At 41.3% G+C, this 26945-nt stretch overlaps 1 protein-coding gene across 1 annotated transcript in view; it reads right to left on the bottom strand.

Moving 5' to 3' along the window:
• Nucleotides 1-1591: 1591 nt before the first annotated feature.
• The window catches only part of FAM117B (family with sequence similarity 117 member B), a 33651-nt gene continuing 8297 nt past the window's right edge, over nucleotides 1592-26945 (bottom strand). Inside the window, exons 2-8 of the mRNA XM_081172558.1 lie at nucleotides 17536-17687; nucleotides 14663-14755; nucleotides 13092-13205; nucleotides 11811-11954; nucleotides 9711-9936; nucleotides 9288-9408; nucleotides 1592-6649 (exon numbers count right to left, since the gene is read on the bottom strand). Of these exons, the coding sequence (XP_081028684.1) occupies nucleotides 6331-6649; nucleotides 9288-9408; nucleotides 9711-9936; nucleotides 11811-11954; nucleotides 13092-13205; nucleotides 14663-14755; nucleotides 17536-17687 (1169 nt within the window). The 3' untranslated portion in view covers nucleotides 1592-6330. The remainder of the gene's footprint in view (nucleotides 6650-9287; nucleotides 9409-9710; nucleotides 9937-11810; nucleotides 11955-13091; nucleotides 13206-14662; nucleotides 14756-17535; nucleotides 17688-26945) is intronic.

The raw sequence follows: 26945 nt of genomic DNA, 5'->3' as shown, positions 1-26945 counted from the left end.
CCATGGACAGCTGTGAGTCCAAAATGACTCCCAGGCTGCGCACCTGGTCCTTCAGGGGCACAGTTACCCCATTCAGGACCAGGGAGTCCCCCATACCTGCCCACCCCGTCCCCCAAAAACAGTACTTTTGTCTTGTCAGGATTCAACCTCAATCTGTTAGCTGCCATCCATCCTCCAACTGCCTCCAGGCACTCACACAGGACCTTCACCACCTTCACTGGTTCTGATTTAAAAGAGAGGTGGAGCTGGGTATCATCTGCATACTGATGAACACCCAGCCCAAACCCCCATTTTCTCTCCCAGCGGCTTCATATAGATATTAAAAAGCATGGGGGAGAGGACGGAACCCTGAGGCACCCCACAAGTGAGAGCCCAGAGGTCTGAACACTCATCACCCCAACAACCAACATCATCAGCACCCCACCCCGATGCCATAGCACACCCACACCAGGAGCTCCAGCACCAGAGCGAACACCACTCCTGCCAATCCCTAGACAGTCAGTCCTCCAGGAGGGGATTTGAAGCCCCTCATCCTCTTCGCAACCACTGTTTCAAAACATAACAGGAAATGAGGACACAGCACACACACCACACAGCATCCACCCAACTCGCTGGGCGGCAGGGGTGCCAACTTGAGTAAAATATTGGAGGGGGGCAGGTAAGCTCCTTCCCACATAACTGATCACATGATGCAGCGCATGCGCACACCATCTCAGTGTCAATACCCATCAACTTTTGGAGGGCAGCCCCTCCCAATTTTTTACTGGGGGGCTGAAGGGACCCCTGCCCCTAGGAGTTGGCTCCTATGCTGGGCAGGAACACGCAGAAAGTGCACACAGCCGTCCAGGACCCACCCACAGAGAGAAAGGCCCTGTGCGCAAGGAGCCAGAGGAAGGGTTCTTTGTACACCCCAAATTGTAGACATCACCCTGCTCTAACATCTCAGGGGAATAACTTGGCAAATAATCTGGATGGATCTCAAAACTGTGGTCTGGGAACCTCCAGTGTCTGCCAAGGAGTATCCACTTCTATTTTGGCCTCGGAATTTTCTATTTTTGTTCTAGAAATATGTTTTACTTAATATGCAACTCAAATGACGTGTCACCTTCAGAATATGCCCTTTATTGGACACAGTAACATTAATATAATCTTAGCATTTATGCACCATCAATACTGCAATCCCCACAACTCTATAAAGCAGCTTGGTCTATTTTGTAGGAAAGGGGGAAAAAATGGCACAAAGTAATCTAGAGTTTCTGTGAGAGCTAGGATTTGACTCAAGAACTCTTGGGACACTATTATCCACTGATACCCTGGCTCTAGAACACAAACAGAGAGGGGTGTGTGTGCAAAGGCAAGCCCTTCTTCAAATTAAGTAATCTTTAATAGAGGCAGTGCCAATTAGCTGGAGATGTTTGCTGTAAAACAACCTTTGGCAATTTCAGATAAATGGAATGAAGATTTCCAGTGGGTGTGGTAAGAACTTCCAAAATATATGTCTCTGTTGATCATCATTTGCAAGTCTGGCTTCACATGTTAGTGCTCATGTTTCATTATGAAACTGGTGGAGAGGAAATCAAACACACAAGTCTTCACTTGAAATATTTATTGAAAGTGTGCGAGTCCCATAAAGGTGAGTAAAACGTTTTTTGTAAAAAAATCCAATAGAATTTTTTGCAGACGTAGATCTTACATAATTAAAATAAAAAATAGAAAAACAGGAAATGCCCAAACACACTGGTGTGCACTGAGAGGGAAAAGATTCTTATAAAGTCTTACATAAACAAACATCGTTGGCTTTGCAAATATAGCATATTAGCCATACAACCTACCAAATTAGGCGTGGATTTCTCCATAACGTCTTTATCCCTAGTACTGGCATAAAACAGGACAGCCAGTCTCTAGCAAGGGGGGAACCCGGAAGAGAAATATATCACGTGCCACTGGCAGTGAACTGCTGTGATAAAGTCACGTTACACAATATCCAGACAGAATTAGAATGGTAGGAAAGATACATGTTGGGGAACATTTCATTTCCATTTGCAGATCTAAATAGGACACTGATAGCCAAACAAGATGAAATCAAAGAAAACATTCATGCTTCGTTACCAACACAAGTAATCTGCCTTTCCATTACCTAGTACTGGAGATATACTTGTACATCAGTTTAAGGAAATATGACTTTTCATGACTGATGAGGCCTTTAGATGCTCCAATCTTAATTCTCTGCAACTTTGTTTTTAGTGATAAATGCATATTATGGTCAACAACTTTGTTTTTGGTGATAAATGCATATGGTCAACAATACCTTGAAACTTGCCCAATACAGTGTTATTTAGCCACACCAACAACTAGCTAAAACCACACATACATTTCTTCCCCCAAAGGATCCGTTTCATGTCACTAACAGTTTACACCTGAATACAAACATAGCCATTTAAAGACAATTTTACTGGTGTTCCTTTTTTTGCAGATGGAGAACTTACAACAAGCAGCAGCAACACCTCAGATTGAATTAAGTAAAATAAACAAAACCAGAATGCCTATTTTCATAGGTACAAGGAAATGTCACACTAGGTTAGCTTTCCCCCATATTTCCCATCATACCACCCCCCAACCGCCTCTTGTTGCAGCCTCTCCCCACAACGGAAAGAAAAGCCATGGAAACACGACATGGCAAGACGACACAATATGAGTAGCGAGACCTCAGATTCTCCTCCCCCCGACAGTTTTAGGAGTGTTGTGGGGAGCTAGTGGCAGTAACTCTCTTGCTCTCACCAGGGTTGCAGACATTTCTGTTTTGCTTCTACATTTCTGGACTTCTCTCATCTCCAACCAGGAGCTGGAATTCTAACAGGGAAGGAAGTAGCCTCTGTTGATCTTCCCCAAGTCAACTCCTGGTTGGGAGGCAAGGGAAATGATGAAAACAACTGTCTCCCTATTCCCGTAGCTTCATTTAGAAGAGAGAGGAAGGCAAGAAAACTTTGGAGTGCATCGTTCCCCACCCGTCTCCTCTAAGCAGCTTTGAAGGAAAGGGGAGATTTGTTTCCCCACACATACAAGCTGGTTTGGGGGAGCGGGAAATGGAGGGTGAATCCCCTCCAAGTCAACCCCCACGCTGCAGGTGCAACTGAGAAAGAGGCAGTGAATCTTTGATGCACTGCTGATCGTTCCCCGTTTTCCAAGTTTCCTGGAGTCCTTTTCTTGTGTAAGAACAACATGAAGCAAAAAGAATGCTAACAAATGGCATGAACGTACATGTAATGTACAGTGTATGTATATTTATTACACCCACCCACCACGTATGTGGGGGAAAATGGCATAGCTATTACAGTTTAATAGACACTCGGCAATCCTGACAACTGGCAATAATGAATTTGATCTCATTATTTCTAACTAGCTAAAGCTGGATTTTCATTATTCTGTTAGACCTTTTCCTTGTCCTAACTTCTTTGCTTTTGATTTCTTCCATGAACACTATCCTCTCTGGCTATTCTGCCTCTCTTAAGAGTCATGGGCTGAATTGCTCTAATGTCACAGAGGGGTAAAAGCAACCCAGAAGTAGACAGTGGAGTGCAAAATCAAGGCTTGGAGAGAACTTGTAAGTGGAATGTTAAAGAATAGTAAGCAATTTTTATTTAAATCATTACTTGGCCTGGACTAATATATGTTAGTACAGATCAGTTGAACATCTCACTGCATTTAAGTAGCCAAAAAAGAACTGCTTATGGTTTGCATTTCCTCAGAATTTTCAATAATTTCAAATTATTACAAGGGCTAAATACTGTTTTCTTAATGGAAGCTGAAATGTCAGCTTTCTCATATTCACCTGCAGGCCAGCCTGAAGTGTGTTTCTCACTTTTTGCTCTGAAGACATAGGAAACTTCAGTTTTGAAGGCTTATGTTTTATATACCGTTCCAAGTTGTAATTTGGCCCTTAGGTACTCAATGGGAAAATTGAGTGAGGAGCTTCATGTAGTCTCTTATAAGCTGCTGTTTAACTTAAGAACTGGAACTGGGTTTAAACTAAATGCAAAGATTCCTCTAACGCAGAGGGAGCCTACCTTCCCATGTTTCACAAAGCCACAACATTCAATTTAAAATAAGGCTGTGCGTTCACAGAAGTTACATTGATGAAACACATTGCTTGACAATTGACCTAGTTTTAAAATACTATGTTGTTTTCCCATTTCATCCTTACCTGTTTCAAAAAGGAGTGAAAAACCTGATTTTAACACTTGAACTCAGCTGCCTCAATGGTAATGTCTTTGCTGCAAAATAAGTAGTTTGAAGACTTGATATGTCAGGCAAGTTAGGATCAAGGAATTGGGGGGGGGGAGGGGGGCATCAGACAATCTTGCTGTGCTAATACAAAATATGTAAGCAGAACACGGCAGAAACAAAGATATGCAAGTACAATACGGGACCAAGGTACAAAAATGATGAAGTAACACTTTAAAAATAGTTCCAGAAGCATAGCTTTGTTAGTCTGTTGCAGCAAAAACAACAAAGTCTTATAGCACCTTAAAGACTAACAAGTATATTGTAGCCCAGAACCTACTTTGCTGGGTAGGTATGTATACATCAAACTGGGTAGGTATGTATACCCTGAGTATGGAGAGGTGTTTTTGTTTTTGAAACAAAAAAAGCCATAGAGTGAAACCAAAAGGCCAAGCAGCGTAGGAGCTGGTATATCTGGTATTACTAAGCAAGCAAAAATGAATGCAAGAACAAACGGATGTTGGTGTGACCCACTCCAAACAAGTGGTTACTGGAGATGAATAGACATAGTAAGATGAACAGCAGTAACAGTATTGCTATGCCTTTCAATCACACTAACTGAATGGTCACACTAATGCTACAATATTTTCGTTAGTCTAAAGATACCAGGAACGCCTCCCTTAAAAATAGTAACTTTCCTATAACTGCACAGCTTGGCACCAATTAATTTTGAATCATTCTGTACTAATAGCTCCTTTGAAAGTACTAGTCTACCTTCCAGGATAATCTGCCATTTTGGAGGCGTTTTGGAATCTGAAAAGTGTGGCCTTTAAGCAGCTGCTCTAGCTCGTAGTTGTTTAATGAGTCTCGGTAAAATCTCCTTTCGTTACCAGATTAGTTCATTGCCCTTCATAAACAGATTTAGTAACGGAAACTCCATCCCATTTTTGATTGTTACACCATTACAATTATTTTTTAGAAAGATCACAAAAGAAATGAAATGGGCCACAACTGCAGACCAATATTAAAGAATCAAACGATCCTTAGGTTAACACCCTAACAATATTGCTAGTCAAAAAAGGAGACTATATCCACTGAAATAAATTGCTTTAACAAACATCATGCCTGACAAACTTTACCCTCAAGAGACCCACAAGACAGTACTTTGACAAGCAGGAAGAACCATGCATGGCCATTTCAAGATCATATGACTACACATTTTATATAGTAGTGGCAAGACATGATAGGATTGGGGTATAGGCCAAAAGGCAATTCTAGATTCTGAAAGCGACACAACAAACCAAGATGTCCCAGGAGGCACTGATGTGACGGTTAGTTGGCATTTTGGGGGGGGGGGAGGGAGAAGGGAATATTGTTCTGAAACACAACACTAGGAACAAGTCATTACACTATTGGCAGAAGTGCTCTAAAACACTATTTCCAGACAGGTACCTCTATGTGAGTGCTTGACCTCCCGCCCCAATGCACGTAATGTACCAATATTGCTTCTCTTCTTGGTCTGAAGGAGATTAAGCTTATATGTGGGAGGAGGATGTGGTCACATCACAGAATGCTGGTCACATCGTAGAATGCTGAGAAGATTCAGTCCTTTGGTCCCAAGAGTGGAAATGATGTAGCAAGAAAAGTGGGGTCATCCTGCTACGCATCAAAAAGCTCAAGATTCGTATGAACTAATACTTCTTACAGTGCCATTTGCTTGTTTCTCCCTTGCAGATCTTTTGCAAGGAACAGCTGGTATGTCTTGAATGTTTCCTTCTTCAAAATTGAAGATTGGTAAAGCATCAGAAAAATTGGTCTTCCCAAATTGTAAAGCATTATGACCTGTCTCCCTTTATTGTACCAAAGCTTTTTTAAAAAAGTGCAGGCCAGAGATTTAATTTGAGCCTTCCCAAGACAAGTATAGCAGTTTCTCTGCCACTCCTTTTCCTAGATCTCACGCCAGCCTAACAGTCATGGTCATGGAGATCAAGATACTAGTATGACCTGTTTATGGAATTGCCAGCAATCATGATGCAAACAGATGTGATTTGGAAGGCATAATCACAACTAGCTTCAATAAAGTTCTCTTAAAAGTTAACAAAACCAAGTTTATCCTTCAGTTTCTTCGCCGTGTCTAGACTGCTGCAGCACCGACATCTGTGGTATAATTTTGTTTGTTCCGCCAGGGAGCCGCTCTTGGACCGCACTTGCAGAGATGGAGGCCATGGCAATAGGCTGCAGCAATGCAGGTGTCATACCAGGCGTGACGGTCAGATTATGAGTAGCACCCTTGAGTGTAAGATCTTGTGTGGGAAGAAGTGGCTTCAGGATACTGACCAGGCAGAAAGCAGAGCCACTTTTAGGAATGAAGTTTACTTTATTTTTGTCAGGACAGTAAAAGGCCGGAATTTCATGCAAGGGCTTTGGCCTACAAAAGAAAGAATAACAACGCAACAAGGTTTAGTACAGAAAGCTAAATATTGCCAGCATTCTGAATATGTTAATTGCAAATCTCAGATGCAATGAAAATTAAATATGTGGATGCTAGCACACGTGTGAAAGGAAGAGGGCATTTTAAAGTTCATTATGCTAAAAAATTATCCTTTCTTTTTTCTAATCATTTTTTAAATGACTTACAGTGTTTGTTGTGCTGATCCCAGAGATCAACAAATATGTCAACAGGTTCTCCATTACTGGATCAATGTAAAAGCATAGAAGATTTTAAAATCACAGTTATCCCATGTGTATCGGGAAACCTCTTTCGTATCGGTCTCAACTGCCTGATGAAGCATTACTAATGGCTTGATACACAATTCAACAACTTTAGAAATCCTTTTTTCAAGACTATCGGCTTGGGTTCCAAGAAATGCAAGTAGAAACAAGCTATTGTTTCCTCCACACTGAAGTCTGGTGACCCCCCCCCCACCGCCCCTGCAAAAAACAAAAACCTGTTCCTGTGAACTGGGTGACTATTGAATGGTATGGGATAGAACACAGTGGGGTGGAGGGTCCTTCAACTCTGATGAACAGATGGCTGCAGTGGTGAAGTTGCTTGGATGAAAAAGTTCCCTTTTGCTAGCCTCCTTCCACTCCTCTGTAATGTGATGTGGTAACTATCACTTTAACATAGGTTCACATGCACAAAGCTGCAGTTTGGTGCAGGGGTGATTAGCAGTTTTGACCAGAGGGCTGTACTGAGGGTTGGCAGATCTTCTGAGGGCTGCATGCCAGCACAGAACATGCCCGGGGCCAAGACATACCCACCACATTGTACAGGGGGCACCCCCCCCACACACACTCTTCTCTTGATCAGCAGAAGAGTGGGGGTTGTTTCCTCCCCATTACAGCGTTCATCCCAGTCCAACACTGCAGTGAAAAGGAACCCCCTCAATATACTTACATAGGCACATCTTTTCCCTCTGGCATTGCACCACTGCTAGAAGTGAAAAACAACCCTATTTAGCTGTGGCACTGTGTCAGAAGGAGTAGAAGTACCTTTGCAAGCGCAGCAGGAGCAAGAGGAAAAGGCAGGTGATTTTGAGAGAGGTCTGGGTCACTACTGGAAACGGCTCAAGGACTAAAATCTGTCCAATGTGGAGGCTTGTCTGAAAGTACCCATGATTTACTGAATCGCAATGGTCATTGTCATCTTAATCCTACATAAGGCAGTCCACAACTGAACTCAAAGCTGGCAAAAGCCACCACCTTTCCCAAAGCTTAAAAGAATCGGGGAGTCTCCCTTGTCTTGCACTTCCTGACACACTCAGAAAGTAGAGTGACACTTCATGGTTTTCCAAGTGTTTCCAAATCAAAACAAGCTCATGAGATTCTGCTGTTCTACAGGCTCTGGAGAAGATGGGGTTCTCCCTGATATGAAGTTGGGTCTCACAGTTTCACTGCTTTTAGAACATCTCCAAACTTAGTGCAACAATGACACACTCCAGCTCAGAGCTTGAGAGAAGTCAGCCCTGCTTTAGACTGAGGGTGTTCTAAGTTCCCCAAAAGCTAGAATGGCAGGGACCAAGCCTTCACCTCTCTATCCAATTTGCAACTGAGAAGGGATGGGGCCATGTCCCACAGTTGTGCTAAGCTCTGAAGGAGCTCTGAGTGTCTCCAAAGTTCAAGGCTGGGTAATTTTGAAAATTAACCTGTGGTAAGTTTTCCTTATGGGACGCTGTGGGTTAAACCACAGAGCCAAGGGCTTGCCGATCAGAAGGTCGGTGGTTCGAATCCCCGCAACGAGGTGAGCTCCGGTTGCTCAGTCCCTGCTCCTACCAACCTAGCAGTTCGAAAGCACGTCAAAGTGCAAGTAGATAAATACATACTGATCCGGCGGCAAGGTAAACGGCGTTTCCGTGTGCTGCTCTGGTTTGCCAGAAGCGGCTTAGTCATGCTGGCCACATGACCCAGAAGCTCCCTCAGCCAATAAAGCGAGATGAGCACCGCAACCCCAGAGTCGTCCGCGACTGGACCTAATGATCAGGGGTCCCTTTACCTTTTAAGTTTTCCTTAAAGCAAAACTGCAGGCAAAGAAAGTGTTTTTCATGATTTAAGAAAACTAGATATTCCACACTTGTAAGAGTTTCTCTTTTTGGGCTTTGTGCCAAAGCTATGTGGCCATTCTCCAGATCTATTAGATCCCTTGCTGCTAGACAGCATAAACCCCTTTATCACCAAGTCTGATCATTAAAGTAAAAAGCTCAATTTGTGTGGCATGGTATGTTTTCAGTCCGTAATCACTGACCAAAGAATAGCATTTGCCTTCTGCCTGTCCCCACAGGTTGCCATGGTAGGTTAGCAATATATCACAGTTCTCATTGATGAAGCAGCTTTGGGTCTGATCTCTGTTACCTAAGCATTCCCTAAAAAGTGGAAGGGGGACAACGACAACTGCAAACAGTTTTAAATGATTACTGAATTATGAACTGACAAAATGATGGAGCTGAAGAAATAACCTTAGGAAGAGTCTATACAGAGATTAGCCACTAAAGCTGCACTGCAAAACAAAAGTTAAGATATTTCTGAAATGTCATGACTTTGTAACAATGAAGTACCGTACTACTTACAAGCTCTCCTCAAAGACTTTCACCTTCTCACAGCCCTCTGGAGGTTCACGCTTGAACATATAGCTGTTGTTGGGTTTGGGCGAGGTGGCATATTTGGGCAGAGGAGAATTGTTTCCATTCTCTGTAATGAACAGAGGTTTAGTTCCTTAAAACATACCAGTACACTTACCCTTGTTCCTCCCACACTCTTACTGGTATTTCCTAAAACCAGGGCCTCCAACATGGCCCCTGGACATACCAGTGTACCCATCAATATCCCCCAACGGTGCCATGAGAAATATCAGTAAATATTTCCTCAAAAGTCCACAATGCACGAGAGACTATTTGATCTTTCTGCTCAGTTCCCGATTTCCCATCACACTTCAGCAGATGCCTAGGCCTGGAATTTGGAATTTGCTTTTATGAGCACTTCTCAGCGGGTACCTTTATCTCTGGGGTCTGCAAGTAGGTCATCAGCAGAGCATGGGCTCTCCTCACTGCCCTCATTGGAAATGGCCAGGAAGGAGCTTGGGGACACAGACTGGGATCTGCTGCTGTTGTTGCTGCCCTTCTCTGCCCCGCCAGGAGTCTGCGTGTCAATGCTGCGGGTACTGCTACTGCGCTGCACCAAAGGTGGAGGAGCTCGGTGCCCATCTGGAATATCTTGCGGCTGTGAAGAAAAAAACGCATGTATAAACTTCTTGCCATGCAGCAGACCACTAATCTTGTCTGGATAAGAAATTACTTTACATGTTAATAGACTACTTTAGTCTTTTGTATCAATAAAGCTCTTTAGTAGAAGATTAGTTATTCTTCAGACTCCAACAGACAGAAAGAAAGAAAGAGAGAGAGAGAGAGAGAGAGAGAGAGAGAGAGAGAGATGGAAGTCAAACTTAAGGAGATTTGAGGTCTAGTAAGGGATTCTGAGCAAGGGGAAAATATATATCTACTTAAGAGGATTTAAAGGGATGATCTTGTACAAAAAGCAACCAAATTGACTGAAGCAGGGTACTTCATGAATGACCCCCCTCTTAATGTCTGGTTTCCTTTTCCTTTCCCAATGACATTCATTGACTCCAGAAACTCTCACACATGTGTGTTTCATCTTGGAAGTGTTGAATGCACAATTACTTGGTTATTCAGAAACAGTAGGAAGGTCTGGAAGTAACACTCCTGGCTTAATAATCTAAAGCAAGAGTGGGGAACGTGTCTCAGCCTGAGGTCAGTGTTCCCTTCTGAGGATCAGAGGCAAAAGCGGGCAGAGCAACGAATGCAAATTTCACCTCTGTGAAGTATTTTATTTATATACCGCCTCTCACCTAAAGATATCCTATATATAAAAGTATACGATAAAAGCACAAAATAAATACAGTGGTACCTCTGGTTACGTACTTAATTCGTTCCGGAGGTCCGCTCTTAACCTGAAACTGTTCTTAACCTGAAGCACCACTTTAGCTAATGGGGCCTCCTGCTGCCGCCACGCCACCGGAGCACGATTTCTGTTCTTATCCTGAAGCAAAGTTCTTAACCTGAAGCACTATTTATGGGTTAGCGGAGTGTGTAACCTGAAGCGTATGGAACCTGAAGCGTATGTAACCCGAGGTACCACTGTAGTTAAAATAAAAGCAAAACAAAGCAATAACCCCCCACTCACACAAAGTAGGCTGCTTTGGACACCCACCCCTCTTTCAATCCTGCATCTAGGCAAGCAAAAGTCTTCATCAGAGTTCAAGGACACACTCCAGCCAGGCAAAGAATCTCAGGCTGTGAAGCAGGGCCAGTGAAGGGGTGTCTGGAGAGAGCTCCAAGGGCCAGAGACAGAGAGGCCTGGAGCGCCATATTCAGTCCTCGGGAAATCAGGTTCCCCACCCTTCAACCAGAGTCTATTAAGCCAGCAACAAGTATCCAACTCGCATACTCCCTCCTCGCCTTTCCCCTGCATGCCATCTTTGGTGCTTAAATTGCAGTCTCCACAGTGCCCCATTACATCCAAAATGGGAAATGGTGGTTTAATGCCAATTTATTAACCAAGGTTGGTATTCAACTAAACTTTGTGAAAGTGGAAATATTTATGCTCCGCCCCTTCCCAATTGCTGGCCCCCAATCTGCTCTGGAGGGTTGGAGGAACCCACCAAACAAATCTGGGAGAGTCGGGGGGGGGTGGAGTCCCAATGTGGAAATGGGAGTTTACATAGCACTACATTGAATATAACCCCAGGTTCTGAAACCATGGTCTGATCCTGATTGGAGATTATAGTTAATAAACTGACATTAAACCATGGTGTCCAGTTTCAGACATGAGGAACCTGTGAATTAATTCAGCCAAAATCAGTGCAAAAAAGCTGGTGTGAAAAAGAAGGGGGAGGAGCAACAGATGAAGGCATGAGCCTGATATTGATTTCTGATTTTCTATACCATGGAACTAGGAAAATTATGTCTAAAAAGAATTTCATATCTTTCATATTCTGAACATTAACTCAGTCCATTTCACATACTAGCATAAAACCGCAATTAAAGCCTATTTGATTGGAACAGTATACTCACAATAAGTTGTTCCTCTTTCTCTCCTGTCTCCTTTATAATTATTTCGATCTCCTGGTTCAGCCCCTCTATGCTGTTACGGAAGCGTGATCCTGTCGACTTGGCAATTGGTATCACAGGAACTAGCACACTCTTTGGGACGGGTGGCTAGAGAAACCCCAAAAATAGTAATTGAAAAATGCTACATTTCTGTAGATTAATATAGGACAACGAATGAAACTTTATCTCTCAGCTCACATTCTATTAATACGACGAAGTTAAGCCCTGAAATGGCTTGGTACGAGGTTATCGGAGAAATGGCCTTCATACATAGAATCTTCCCCATACATCAGGATCTGCTTCATATGTCCTCCTAGTGTGCTTTCTAATAAGATTGGTTAAGCTGGTATGTACACTGGAAAAAGACTTCACAGGAGTGACTCCACAATTACGGAACTCCCTTCCAATTGACTTATGCCTCATCTTTTTGGTAAAGTGTTGAAACGGACCATGAGAGCCCAGCCATGAATGTTATCCCTCTATCATATCACCTCAAAAATTTCACTTCATTCCTACCGCTCCCAGAATAGCTCAGCACTTGTGATTTGAATCTTCTATCGATGAGGAATACAAGATATGCTATAATAAACTGCAGTGAGTGCATTTGTTTTTCTAGACTATGAGAATACCTTAGATTTTAACATGTACAGGTGACAAGCATTTTACGCAGCGGTTCCTTTCCCGGCCCCTGCGTGTGTCAGGAAAAGTGCGCATAAGCACATCCTGCCCTGTTATGCTCCACCCTGCCCCCAGTCTTCCCTCTTCCAGGTCCAAAAAGACCCGAGCAGTGGAAATTGCGCATCATTTGTACATGCCACCTGCAATGTGCCTGGGGCATAGTGTTTGGCTTGAGAATTTCAACTTATGTTTCTTTCATTTGAGTGTGTAACTCTATCCATACTGTGCCTGCTGGAGGCTCAGAACCAAAAACAAATTTTGGTGTTAGGGCTCATAATTTGCATAGCAACCACTCCCCCAAACCTAGTCTTTTTCTTCCACCCATTACCTCTGATATTGTATACATGCTGATCTTCAAGTTCTGCAAGGAATTCAAATCTAAAGCAAACATTTGCTCGGCAATAAAGCTGCATGTCACTTATTTTGTCATTATTATTTTTCTGCCTCGAGCGCTGACAGCTTCCAGACTTTTGGTGGGAGTTTCTGTGTGTGACACAGCACCTAACATACAACAAACATCCCGGGACGAACGCTTTCCAAATTTTACATTAACAATCGTGATCGTACCTGGCATTGGTTAATGGCTGCATGATTACCATGGAATGGAGATTGTCTTTCTTTGTCTCGATGATGCCTACTGCTGTGTTTACTTCTTTGCAGCTGCTGGCGTAGCTTGGCTATCTGAAAGGACAAACATTTTAAGTTTCCCTGTAAGATTTATAATGAAAAGTCTGAACAATTATGTCAAAATGTACAGTAAGTACTGTTACTACCACAGTAACCACTTAGGAACAGTGCACAAAACTACTAACATTAACATGTGCATTCTTCCTCCCCTCAGAGACATGTTGACCACAGCAAGAACAGGGATGCCTATGTACCAACACGATCATTTACAGATTTTTTTCTTGCCTCTTACATGGCTTGGAGTGGAAGCAGAATGAAGTTGTCTCCAATCTGCCTGTGTAGCTCATTAAAAAAGCAGGATGGAAAGATGTGTGCCTCACCAAGTGGGAACTCCATAACGCAGTGAAAACTGAATGCACGTTGATGGAAACATTGGCATTTCCATTCCACATGGGGGAGAAGGCTCGTTGGACACCTGCCATTCAGCCTTTGTTTTCACTGATATCATGGCAGGTGGGCACTGCCACCACCTGACCTCAACAATGAGCAAGAAGCATGAGAAAGAGCTATGCCAAGACAAGCTGTAGTGGCTGTGGCAGAGGGAAGGGCTGAGAGAAATTCCCTCTGCCTATAACTGAGTTGCATCTGTACCACTTGGTTGCACAGATTGGTTGGTTGGTTGGCAGGAAGTAGACCCATGGGGTATTTCTCCCTGTGAGGGCAGGCATTCAATATTCATATCGTATTTCAAACACCAGCAGTTTTTTTAAAAAGAGAGAAGTAAAAGTTGACATAAAAAAATAATTGGGCTGTATGTTCTCCATGGTTATCAATCTGATGAAAGTGACACTTAGCCATCTTCTTACCATGCCTGTCTCTAACTATGATGTCTTCTTCTCTACACCAATTCCATGTGCTAGAACTTGACCTTCTGAGCAGTCAGATGGGTGGCTTTGTTAACATTTAGAAGAGCCCCATGTTTTATTGCTCCTCTTGCTAGTACAGTGGTACCTCTGTACCGGTTCCGGAGGTCCGTTCTTAACCTGAAACTGTTCTTAACCTGAGGTACCACTTTAGCTAATGGGGCCTCCTGCCGCCGCCGCACGATTTCTGTTCTCATCATGAAGTAAAGTTCTTAACCCGAGGTACTACTTCCAGGTTAGCGGAGTCTGTAATCTGAAGCGTATGTAACTTGAGGTATCAACTGTACAGCATAGGAATGGGGAATCTTTGTCAGCCTGCAGGCTGCATTTTCTTGAGGGCAACCTTCCAGGGACTACAGGCCAGTGGTGGCCAGAGGCAAAAGAAGGCAGAGGGGTATGGTCTGGAGAAAGTTCTAAGGGTAACATAGAGAGGCTCAAAGGGCAGCATTTGGCCTCCAGGAACCTGAGGTTCCCCACCCACAATGTTGAGAGATCACATATTTCTCATGTTGTGTAAGGAATGTACTGTACAATCATTTGCAGCTATTGTGTGTATTGACTTGAATACAGCTAAACATGTTTCTCAACCTCTTTCAGTTGATCTGTGCTGCCCCAAGATGCCGATCGCTTATGAGAGCCTTTCTTCTTTTCCAAGTATTCTTCAGCCCAAGCACTTTCAGTCTATGACAAGGACAAAGGGGAAAAAAATGATTCTAAAAATTTAAAATCAGAGGCTGACTAGAAACAGATTGGATCAAAATAATTTTCAGAAATATAACATGCCAGACCTTAAAAGTTTAGTTCCCTAAATCATTATGAAACAAATAGAAGAATCTATTCCTAAATGAGCTATATAAAGGGCAATACAGAATACAGTGTATAATGCCTTTGATTTGGTCTGATCCACATATACAAATACAGTCATTTACTGGCCTATTAAAAAAATTGTCTGTCAGATATCTGGTGGGCAAAGTCTGAAATCTAAGCTGAGTAAATGCATGTGTAGCTAACAAAAAAATTAATTCTCACAGATAAGCAGACCTTTTATGGTCAGATTTAATTTTAATGTACCAAATTGAGGACACAGAATTAATACACTGAACATCCATTTTTGCATATTCAGCAAAAATTGCATTATGGTTTTTACAGTCAGAAATGTTATGAGCTGATGCTTCAGAGGAAATTGAACAATTCAATATCCAACTGTTACACCACTGCAGGAGCAGCTTGCCTGGTGGAATAGAGCCACAACACGAGCTTCCTGTCAGTGGAGTCAATGTCACTTAGCAGGAGGGCAAAGTAGTGGGAAGATTAGGCTATGTGAATGCACGGCAGCACCCACACAGCCCAAACATCCCTGCCACCTCGCAACCTCCTTGCGCTCTTGGTAAGTGAACCTGGGTTCTTAAATGACTGGCACTGTTGTGACCATCCAGGGACCTAGTGATGATGAAATAAAAACCATCTCATCTTCATAAAGAAAGCAGTACTGGAATTTTTTGATTGCCAATTAAGGGAGGGAGTGGATGGCAGGGAGCGCTCCTGAACTACAGTTGAGTTGCACCTTACTCACATTTAACCATCCCAGGCTTTAGCAATAGACAGCTTGGGAAGAAAACAGTACATTTTGGTGCCAACATCACACACCAGGAGTCCTAGGCCTAAAGAAGTAGGTATAGCAAAGCAATCTACACCTCCAAACCTCTCCCAAGGCCAACCCTTTGAGAATTAAAGATATTTGTACACGTACCAGCACAGAGAAGAACGAAAGAAACAGCGACTCTAACTTTCAAACAATGATTCAACAAGGAAATAAATTCTCTCCTATTGGAAGCACGGCAGGGCAACCACCATTTTAAGGCTTCAGCAACCAAGAGAGAAAAACCGAAACACCTTTGGAAATTTACAACTGAAGTTCTAAGAACTGACATGGCATCACTATCTAAACACGAACTCAGCTCTATGTAAACTATCCGTCCATTTATCTGAAGCCAAAAAAGAAACGGGTGATTGTGTGAGTAATTTAGCTTAATTAATATTAAAAAGGTAGAGCTTCTATAGACCCCCCCCCAAAAAAAACCATCCCAAGGCTTTTCCTTCTGCCTATGTCTATCTCTGCTCCTCCCTTCACAATGGTCTCTCTCTGCCTTCCCTCTCCTTCCTTCAGTTGTGGAGGGAAGGTAGTAGAAACACAGGGGAAGCCTTGCTGCAGGGCTTCCTCCACCAAGAAAAACATCAGTTTTGGCTGTATACAATTTTTGCATATATGTGTGGCCCTTAGAACCAAGCAATGCAACTGTACATTCTTTATGCAAAGATTAAATAGCAAGGCCAAAATATTCAATCTGAAGGAGAATCCCCAAGGCCAGATTGTAAAATATATATAGTGTTTTACATCACTATTACAGTATAGTTGTGGTATAAGAAACAGCAGTCATTTGTCCCGTGAATTAACTTACAGTCTTTCCGAAAGGAGGCAAATCTGAATAGTTTGAAAGAAGCATTGAGAATAATTAAGAAGAGCTGTTAAAAGGATCTCCCAAACGCCAGTTGCTATATGGCACTCAACACCATCTGGGCTAAAGATCCCGAAACTAGTTGTCAAACGAGTGTAGGGCTCCGGGAGCAGGAGGAAGCTATCATTTGCTGTTGTGAATTTCTTGCAGCTTTGAGCTCTCTAATGTCTTATTTTTATGCCTTTTACAGTTTGTAGTAAGAGGAACTGTAAATTATCACATAAATAATGAACGATGTTTATTATTTATATAATTTAGATATAGGCAATGTTATTTGCTCCTTTTGCACTCCCCCTGTGAAATGGCCCAGTAGCTGTTTCTGAGGACATACTTTGGGTTGGTTTTTTATAATAATAATAATAATAATAATAATAATAATAATAATAATAATAATAATAATACTTTTGAATAAAATAATTCAAAACAAAACATTAATCAATTGTGCAATGTCCCTTGCAAAATCCAGTCTGGATTGGGGACACTACCTGGCTCTCCTTGGTCCATTGTTTGAAATTATTTAAAAGAAGATGCATGTACATTTTTGCAGGAACATAAAGAAAACACACATTGGGCTATTATTTAGGGGCCATCTATCACCTTTCTTAAATATTAAACTAAAATAAAGCCTGCTGACAATATTAATTATGTCTTGAACTGTCAAGAGCCTCTGTTACCCATGTCAACAACTGCCACAATATAATTTGTTAAATACTAGCCATGAAATGACACACCAAATAAGGTAAGGATAGTTAGAGAAGATATTGCTTACTCATGTTCAGTGCTCTATGAACAAAGAAGAATGCTTTCAAATCTTTAAGCATATAAATTCAGTAGAAAATGTCCCCTGCTGAACTTCTGTGAACCCACCACAGCAGACAGGAGTGGTGCTGACATTCCTTACCCCTGCCTGGCAAGTGTTTTTTCCTAGTATATATGAACTCTTACCTGTGTGGCTTTGTCCCTCATGCACGGTGCAGCTTGTCCGTGATTATCACGAGGCCATTGTCCAGCAAGATATGGAGCAGCAAGTAGGTCTAGGGAAGGGGTACGTCGAGCAATACTGGAAGGGCTTGATGAAGGTGGCCGTGGTTTATCAACTAAAATAAGAAGAAGAAAAAGAAAAAAAATATGACTGAGAGGAAATAAAGCCTACTGTTACACAGATTTTCATTCTGCGTATCATGCATTTGGACTGTACACAACTGGCAATCGTTTTATTTATGAAGCTGTTATGTATAGGTTACACACACACACACACACACACACACACACACTCCTGGCTAACATAGCACTCAGCTGCCAACAATGAATATTTAAAGTTTAGGCCTTGAAGACTTTTTAAATGCACAGCTGTATTAAACTGTGACAGAATAGGCTGACAAACTTTCCCTTTGTGCTATTATATACTACAGTTTGACTCATTGGCAGTCCTAGGTTAAATACACTATCTGCCTTCTAGCTGGTCACCCCATTTACATTTTTTTGAGATAAATTACACTCCATTAACTTATTGTTTAATACTAGGAATTGTGCTTCTAATTCCCTGTTGCATAATAAAACCAAAAAAGCCTCAAACCCAGAGTAGTAGTACCCACACGTAATAATTTATCAGAAGACTCCATTTCCCCCCAATATATTGCTTTTTTGCTTTCCTCAACATTAGTAAAACTTCTGAAAAGTGGATTTTACAATTTAAAAATCACAAACACATACTGAATCAGTTATCTGGGAAAGCAATCACTAGAATTGCAATAATAGCAGAGCTACCGTTTCCTGAATAAAAAAATATAGTCAACTACAGTATAGCCATCAACTACACTCCAATCCATACACACAATTAAAAGTCATTATTATTCAGAGAACTCACTCAGGCACACAACGTGACTTTTTCTTTTCATCCAATTTCTTCTAAAACTTCCCAGAAATTCATGAATAGTTTATTATGCGCAGGGAGCAGATGTTGAAAAACAAAAAATACACAAACCATAGTGCGCATGCCCACACAACAACTCTGGCAAGGGCACAAAGTTTACCATTATTTTATTAGCCTAGAAGCTAGTTTGCTTAATGCATTACACACCGAGCTGTTTTGCTTAAAATGCATTATACATCGTCATGTAGTATAGTACACTATACTGCGTAAAGTAATTGAGCATCATACGATCAATGCTCCCATTTGCAGATAAATGCATGTATATATTTTAGCATCAGCCCAATAAAAGCATATACTATGGTTAACTGCACAAGGTTTGCATATATACCGGTATTTCATCCCCATTAACAGGAGAGTAAAATTTAAATATATATTCTCACTACTGTATATTATTTTTTTCTGAATCTATCCAATGTATTTTTCTCATCTAGCTCCCTAGGCTATTTCAGAATATTTCATTAAAATACTGTCTGCACTTCAGAAAATCGTGTAGTATTTTCATTGTCATTTCTTCCCTTGTGTTGCTACTCGGCCCCCCTTCTTTTCCCACAACTGCTCAGCTGCTAGCTTCACATGATGTGACCTACATAACAAGAGATGCACTTGCTTCAAGATAGCAGTTACAACAGCTGGGCTGATGAACAATAGAGGTATTTCAGAAATGTCTTAATTTTATTAGACTTAATTATACTATAATCAATGGTTCCAAAACTATTCAGTGTTCCCTCTGCCTGAAGTTCTCTTGTTATAGGATACTCGTTATTGGTCTTATATTTAGTCAATCAGATGTTTATTATGATCAACCAACCAGTAAGACAAAATCTAAAAATACAAAAACACAGCCTCAATGAAGCCAATTGTTTTAAAAAATGACAAACTAAGAACGAACGATCATAGCAGAACTAAGAGGCATGATATGACAACATTCAGATATTTTTGCCACTTGCTTAGTAATCATGGAATATAGTCAGAACAATTGAGCAGGAAATCACCTCATAATTATGCATTATCTGGTAAAAACAACAGTAAAACATGACTAGACACTCTTTCAACCTCTGAGTAATACAGGCAGGATCCATCTTTAAGGGAACTCTAGGAAATCTGCTATCTAAAGTCTTGAAAATGGGCCAATAAAATATCTCTTCTGCACTTGGGCATTGTCACAAAAATTAAAATATGCCATTCAATTATTAGAACAAGATCAGCTAAGACTCAACAACTGTGGAGTACATGGTCCATTAGTCAATGCAACCAGCTTTTGCACATCTATATTTTCATTATTTCGTCAGATTTGGCTCATACTAATTACAATGACATCAAATAAGAGAGAGAGAAAACATCTCATACCACCCCCTGCCCCCGATGGAACCTTAATATTGTTCAATTTTTCAAGAGAAAATTCAAGTTCTGGAAACAATATTGAGGATCCAAACAAAATCTGGGTCACAATTTTTACAGAGTGCACTCATATAGCAGCTGGAACAAATTTACTTCTTTTTGTGTAGAAAATTGAAGAATGTTTTTACTGCAGATTCTGCTTTGATCTTTGCTAATTTACCCTGTACATTACAGATAACAGACATGAAGCCAGATCCTGAGATACGTCTAAGAATCGACTTGTCCTATCCTTTGCCCATCCACAGTCCAATAATATTTGGCCTTCCTTTTTGAAAATACCATAAACTTTAACTTATCATTGTTAACAGTTAGAGATTCATTTCCACAATGATTTATATATCCAGCAAGTTGTCATCAATTAGTTTAGTTTAGGAAAGTGAGACGGCATTGAACCCAGAAGTTAGGCCAAACATAAATTATGTAAGATAAGAGAATGGACATATCCTTCCACAACTTCATGGCTGGAAAACAACGAATCCAAACGATTACTAGGTTGCTATGCTCATATATTCTGAAAATATATGTGCAGATACATCAATTATGTCAATTACAAGTTATTATCAGCATTAGCAGAAAAATACATTGATATTTGCTACTGTATTTGCAGCAAATATCATGGCAATTAAAGGTTTGTGCTCCATCAGTCTGCTGCCCAATGCATTCACATAAAATAGTACAAATTCAGTTAAAACAAGGTTTCAAGATGAGGAGTATCTCTATCCCAGTTAAAAACCTACAATCTATAAAACACGATAAAAAAATTAAGTACCGAATTTACTAGAGTCTAATGTGCCATTGAATCTGATGAGCACCTCAATTTTCAGAACCTTGAAACCAAAAAAGGTATTTATTAGCAAATGTAAACGTGCTATCGAATCTAATGCGCACCTTAATTTTCACAATGTAATTTGGCCAAAAGGGTGTAAATAGGTAAATCACCATGTAACTGCAATATATATTTGTTGGCATTATCTATGTTTCTGCCAGAGTACACAAATAGGGATAGGGCTTTTTGCTAGGCACCTAAGCTTCATGCTTGCCATCTGGAAAGCAGCAGAAGAGTAACTCAACTGCTACACAATTAGAGTTCTGCTAACTCTAAGCTGGTAACAGATGCTAGCTTCCCCAGTGCATATATCACCACCACATAGGAGGAAGTAATTCAGAATGGGCTTCAACTAGCCAAAAACATGTCCGACTGTTTAATATGGGAAGTTCTGACACCAATGGTATGGTAGCTTCTGCATAGTTTGAATGTAATCTTATTTTTAAAATGATGCTAACCATTCCTCTCGCGTACTTCTGTTGTATGCTGATAAAGTATTGACTAGGAGCAGCTAGCCAAAATGTACCATTTATGCTTAAAATCCCCACAAATTATTCAACTGTATGCTACAGTGCGAGTGAAAATGTGGAAGCCTGGTTGATGATTTCAAAAGCTGCTGAAGATGACAAGCAGCAAGGTGAAGGGGTGGCATTCTGGCGACAGCTGAAGAGGAGGGTTGGGGTGTGAGTGGGGAGTGGCACATTCCTGTTTCACCTCAGGCAGTGAAACAGAATGGACCATCCCTGTGCAAGCGGGTAAGAGAGGAAGGGGCATCCACTCACTCAAGTGTTGTACACAAGCTGCAGCCTTTGTCTAAAAATGTTAAAATATGAAATCAAATGAGGGTTTCTGAACCATCGGTCTCATCACTGCTCCTTCAAACCTATGGAGATTTCTCCTTCACTTGTAAGGATCTTTTCCACTTCCTCAGATGTCACAAACTTAAAGTTCTTCATCAAAACAGGACAACGCAGAAATTGGCGTTCAAGTCAGAAAGGATAAGAGCAATTGCATGCATAAACTATATTTTTATAAATAGATAAAACTAGTTTAAGTCTTGTAACTTTGTTTTCCAGACAAACCAAGTGGGAATGTGTTCCACCACTAAATGGAACAATTCCATTTTGGGGTTCAATATTTTTTGCAAAACATTTAAGTTTACCATTGCACAAGCCAGTTGGACCTGTTAATTTCATTTCAGCTGTAAAACTCCCACTGATGTTGAACTAGGGTTTCGTTAACCCTTAGTCAGCCCAAGATACTTTTCCCTATATTAAAGGAAGAGGGGTTCCTTCATAAGGTTGGGGTGATTCCATGCAGTTATTTTTAAACATCATTTTAAAGCATACATATTCAAAAAATTGTTTAGAATTTAGGCCCTAGGATCTTATTTACTGGGATGATTCTTTGGTTCAACCAGCAGCCACTGATCAATCCAGAGATACGACTGAGGTTAATATATGCAAAGCGTTTTATGCATTGACAAGAGAGCATCTAAGAGGCAGAATGTAGCCTCTGGAAAATATAGGGATTGTTCATCCAGTATATATATATAAAAGCTCCAAGGCTCAATGGCAGCGGGGAGAAAGTAAAAAGATTCACTGAAAAACAGAAAGACCCTGAAAGTAGGAATAGTGCTATTAGTAAAATGCAACAGTTCAGAGAGATCCTAGTGCCATATTTAGAGATTACTTTTGTTGGGTAAAAGTAATGACACTGAGGAAGCGGGCCCTATTTCAGACATATGGTAGAATTCTAGGAACATAGTGATTCTATAGAATCTTACATTTACTTGATCAGGATCAAAAACTGTTTACTGCTATTCTTGCCTCTACAGTGGTACCTCGGGTTACATACACTTCAGGTTACATACGCTTCAGGTTACAGACTCCGCTAACCCAGAAATAGTACCTTGGGTTAAGAACTTTGCTTCAGGATAAGAACAGAAATCGTGCTCCGGCGGCACGGCGGCAGCAGGAGGCCCCATTAGCTAAAGTGGTGCTTCAGGTTAAGAACAGTTTCAGGTTAAGAACGGCCCTCCGGAACGAATTAAGTACTTAACCTGAGGTACCACTGTATACTGAATACTACAACCACTGGTATAATCAACCTGGATTAGGTAGGATTCATACCAGGGTGTCAAATGTAAGATTCAGTTTGCAGATATTCCCACTGAAAGAGGCCTTGCATTTATATTTACTATCAAGTATAGGCCAAATACTATGAATATTCTACTTTATGTTTAGATCCAGCTGAAAAGTCCCTTGTAGTCATAGGGGTTGTTATGTATGGAAATTGGGAACCTCCCTTCCATTCACACAGGGAATGGAAGAAACTGCAGTCATCTGACCTGTGGAGAAAATTTATATCCTGAAAATGGAATAGATGTAGCCTCAACAATACAATCTGCAAACTGTTGCAAGCTTTCAGCCTATGTTGTAAGCTTTCTGGCCTATGTATGGGACTCTGATGCATACAACCTATCCATTTCTCCTCCAGTGCCTTGTATAATCTGGTTTATCTTGTTTCTATTCCTTCCAGGCAATCTCCTTGTGTACAAATTACAAACTTGATCACAGAAGGACCAAAAGAACCTTTCCAAACTGAGTGAATGGGTGATAAAATGGCTAATGCAATTAAATGTAAGCAAACACAAAGTGATGCACATTGGGGTAAAAATCTTTCACATTTACATGCTCATGGGGACAGAACTTTTGTTCACAATAGATTGATTGATGAAGATGTTGATCTAGTGTGAGGCAGCTATGAAAAAGGCAAATTCTATGCTTAGCATCATGAAGAAAGGAACTGAAAATAAAAGTGCCAATATCATGATGGCGTTAAACAAATCTATGGTGAGATCGCATTTGGAATACTGTGTATCTTGTCACTTCAACTGAAAAAGGATACTGGAGAGCTGGGAAAAGTTCAGAAAAGGGCAATAAAAAAGATCAAGGGGATGGAGTGACACCCCCCCCATGAAGAAAGGTTGCAGGACTTTTTATTTAAAGAAAAGGTAAGCAACAGGTGACGTGACAGAAATCTATAAAATTATGCATTGCATGGAGAAAGTGGATAAAAGAAGTTTTTCTCTCTGTCTAATAAAACTAGAAACTTGTGGATATCAAATAAATCTGAAAGCTGGAAGATTCATGACACTTATAAGGAAGAGCTTCTTCCCACAGCACATAGTTAAACTATGGAACTTGCTCCTACAGCAAGCAGTGATGCTCATGGCTCCCAAAGAGAATTAAACAAAAATTTGGAAGTAGATAGGTAGCCGTGTTGGTCTGCCATAGTCAAAATAAAAAAAAAAAAAAAAATAATTCCTGAGAGACTTCCGGTCGGTGCCAGCGCTTAATGGCGGTCCTACCTCCGAGCTCCGGAGAAGGACTGCTTCGCAAGTTCGGGTCTTACCCGCTACGGCGAGCGGGGGACCCCTAAAATCCCAGGCGCTGAAGCCTGAGAACAAGGAGACTCGGTGGGCACCTTCGCGCCCCCCCGGTACCGTGAAAGAGCCTTTTTAAAGGCTACGGATCGACATCGGGAGAGAGCGCGGTGCTGAGAGTCGCTACCCAGCCTGCGAAGTGAAGCCGCGTCGCCATAAGCGGAGAGCACCGATTCCTTCCTGAAAAGAAAATCTGGACTGAATTCCCGTGAGTAAGAGCTGAAAAACAATCGGGACCCTTTAAATTTCGGAAATTGGGCTAAAAACGGGGAGATTTAAACAAAGGAAGTCTGCCTCCCCCCGACTGCATGAAAGTGAAAGCAACGGAACTCTAAACTTGCATCCGTTTAGACCTGCTCTTTGATCATATAAACCGGACATTTAGACCCTTGTTCTCCCCTCTAGCAAGCAGGGCAGAGGGGAGGTGAATTTGACTATTAACTGCATGATTTATTTGAAGGAAAAAACCTCTGCTATCTCATCTATTTGGAAGTTTGAAACGGTCTGCCTTCTTAGTACTTTGAGCTGACTTTTCCCTGTGAAGTGACACTTTGATACAAAGTTCCCACAGTGCCTGACTTTTGTACATTATAAGAAGAAACAGTATAAACAGCACACTGGGCAACTGTGGCAATTGGAAGTTATAAGACTTTAGTAACATTGATTTTGACTGGGTTAATCTCCTTTCTTTCTACATCTTGGACTGTCTCCTTTGTTCTTGTATTTGGAAACTTTCTTCTATGGCCATTTTGATTTGCTCCCTCTAGAGGATAAAGTGAAGTCCGGCACGGCCTAAGACAGTGGAATTTTCCAAGGGAGAATAAATCCCGTGGGAATTGACCTTGACATGAGTGGCCCACAAGAAGAGATAACTACAAGAGCCAAGACCAAGCAACAACAACAACAACAGTTGCAGCTGCAACAAGCAAAGAAAAGAGGTTCAATCTCAGGCGCAACAGCCGGATTAGCTGGAACAACAGGACAAGACAAAGGAGCAGCCGTTTCCATGGAAGCTGTGACAGAAGCTTTGCTTAAGATAAACCAGACTCTGGAGTCTCTGACAAAACAGACTTCAGAGAACACACAAAAATTAACAGAAATATCAACAAGATTAAACCAGAATACAGAATCTATAAACAAATTGGTCGAGGAAAACGCCACCACGCGTCAAATTGCCGAAGAGGCCAAAGCCACAGCTGGAGAGACGCAGGAGAAATTAGAGCCACTTGCCAAGAAGGTCTATGAGCATGATGCAACTTTGGCCTTGTGGGAGTTACAGAGGAAAGAGAGAAACTTAAAATTAAGACTGATTCCGGAGAATGAAAGTGACAACCTTGTGGAATATTTGACACGGGAGTTTGCGGATTGTTGGGACCTGGAGGAAGACGAATTCAAAATTACAACTGCCTTTAGACTGGGTAAAAAGCAAGATAGAAAGACACCGAGAGATTGTCTGATCACACTCAGATCTAAGGAGGAAAGAGATAAAATTTTAGGACTACACTTCGAAAAGGCCTTGCAAATTGGAAATTCAGCTGTACAGATCTTTAAAGACATACCAAAATACATTTTGGATTTAAGAAATTTCTACAAGGATTTGGTTCTTTTGTTAAAGAAAAATCTTATCCGCTTCAGGTGGGAGTTCCCACAAGGACTGTCATTCGACTACAAGGCAAAGAAAGTGAGAATAAAGACAATTCAAGATAAAGACAAATTTTTGGCAAGATATCAGGAGGACCTACAGAAGGGGACTGTGGACGTACTGGCAGAACAGAGGAGAGCACTGGATATCCTGAATCTTTCGTTTGGACAAAAACCACCACCGTCAGAAGAAGAGCAACAACTTGGAGCTGTTGGAGGAGCCTTAAGAAAATAACAAGATGGCTCTGCAATTCCTTAGTTGGAACTGTAATGGACTGAATGGGCCTTTGAAGAGAAGACAAGTATTTCATATTTTGAACAGAGAACAATTGGACTTGATATGTTTACAAGAAACTCACATAACTAGAGCCCACAGGAGATTACTCACAAATAAAAGGTTAGGACAAGAATTTATTTCATCAGACAAAGTTAAGAAGAGAGGAGTGGTAATATATGTGAAGGAGAAATGGGCTCCAAAAATGATATTCAAAGATGAACAAGGGAGATATCTGGCTGTGGAGATACAAGTACAAGGAGAAAAACTTTTAGTTGTTGGAATTTATGCACCAAATGAAGGCAAATCTGACTTCTTTAAGAGACTTCATGAAACTTTGACGGACTATCTGGATTATAACATGATAATCATGGGAGACATGAATGGCGTGGTCTCCACTAATATGGACAAGGCACAAAGATTAACAGTCACTAAAGAAGGGAGACTCCCTAAGACTTTTTTTGAAATGACAGAAAACATGGACTTGATAGACATTTGGAGAACAAGGAACCCTCTGGAGAGAGAGGGAACCTTCTTCTCCCAAGCAATGATGACCTGGACCAGAATTGACCAAATCTGGGTTACTAGTGGACTGGCTCCAAAGATTAAGAAAGTGGAAATCTGCCCAAAAACCTGCTCCGACCATAACGCCGTGAAGATGGAGATGAAACTCACAATAACTGGTCAATTTAGATGGAGAATGAATGACACCCTCTTTCGAGATAAGGAGATTCTCACGAAGGCCCAAAAGACCCTAAAAGACTATTTTGAAATAAATTTGAGGACCGACGTGGAGAAAAGAGTGATCTGGGACGCAAGTAAAGCTGTTATGAGA

This window comes from Podarcis bocagei, assembly GCF_964188305.1.
Source record: "Podarcis bocagei genome assembly, chromosome: 1".
NCBI lineage: Eukaryota > Metazoa > Chordata > Lepidosauria > Squamata > Lacertidae > Podarcis > Podarcis bocagei.
The sequence above is the reverse complement of the archived record's forward strand: the minus strand, read 5'-3'. Positions and strand labels throughout refer to the sequence as shown.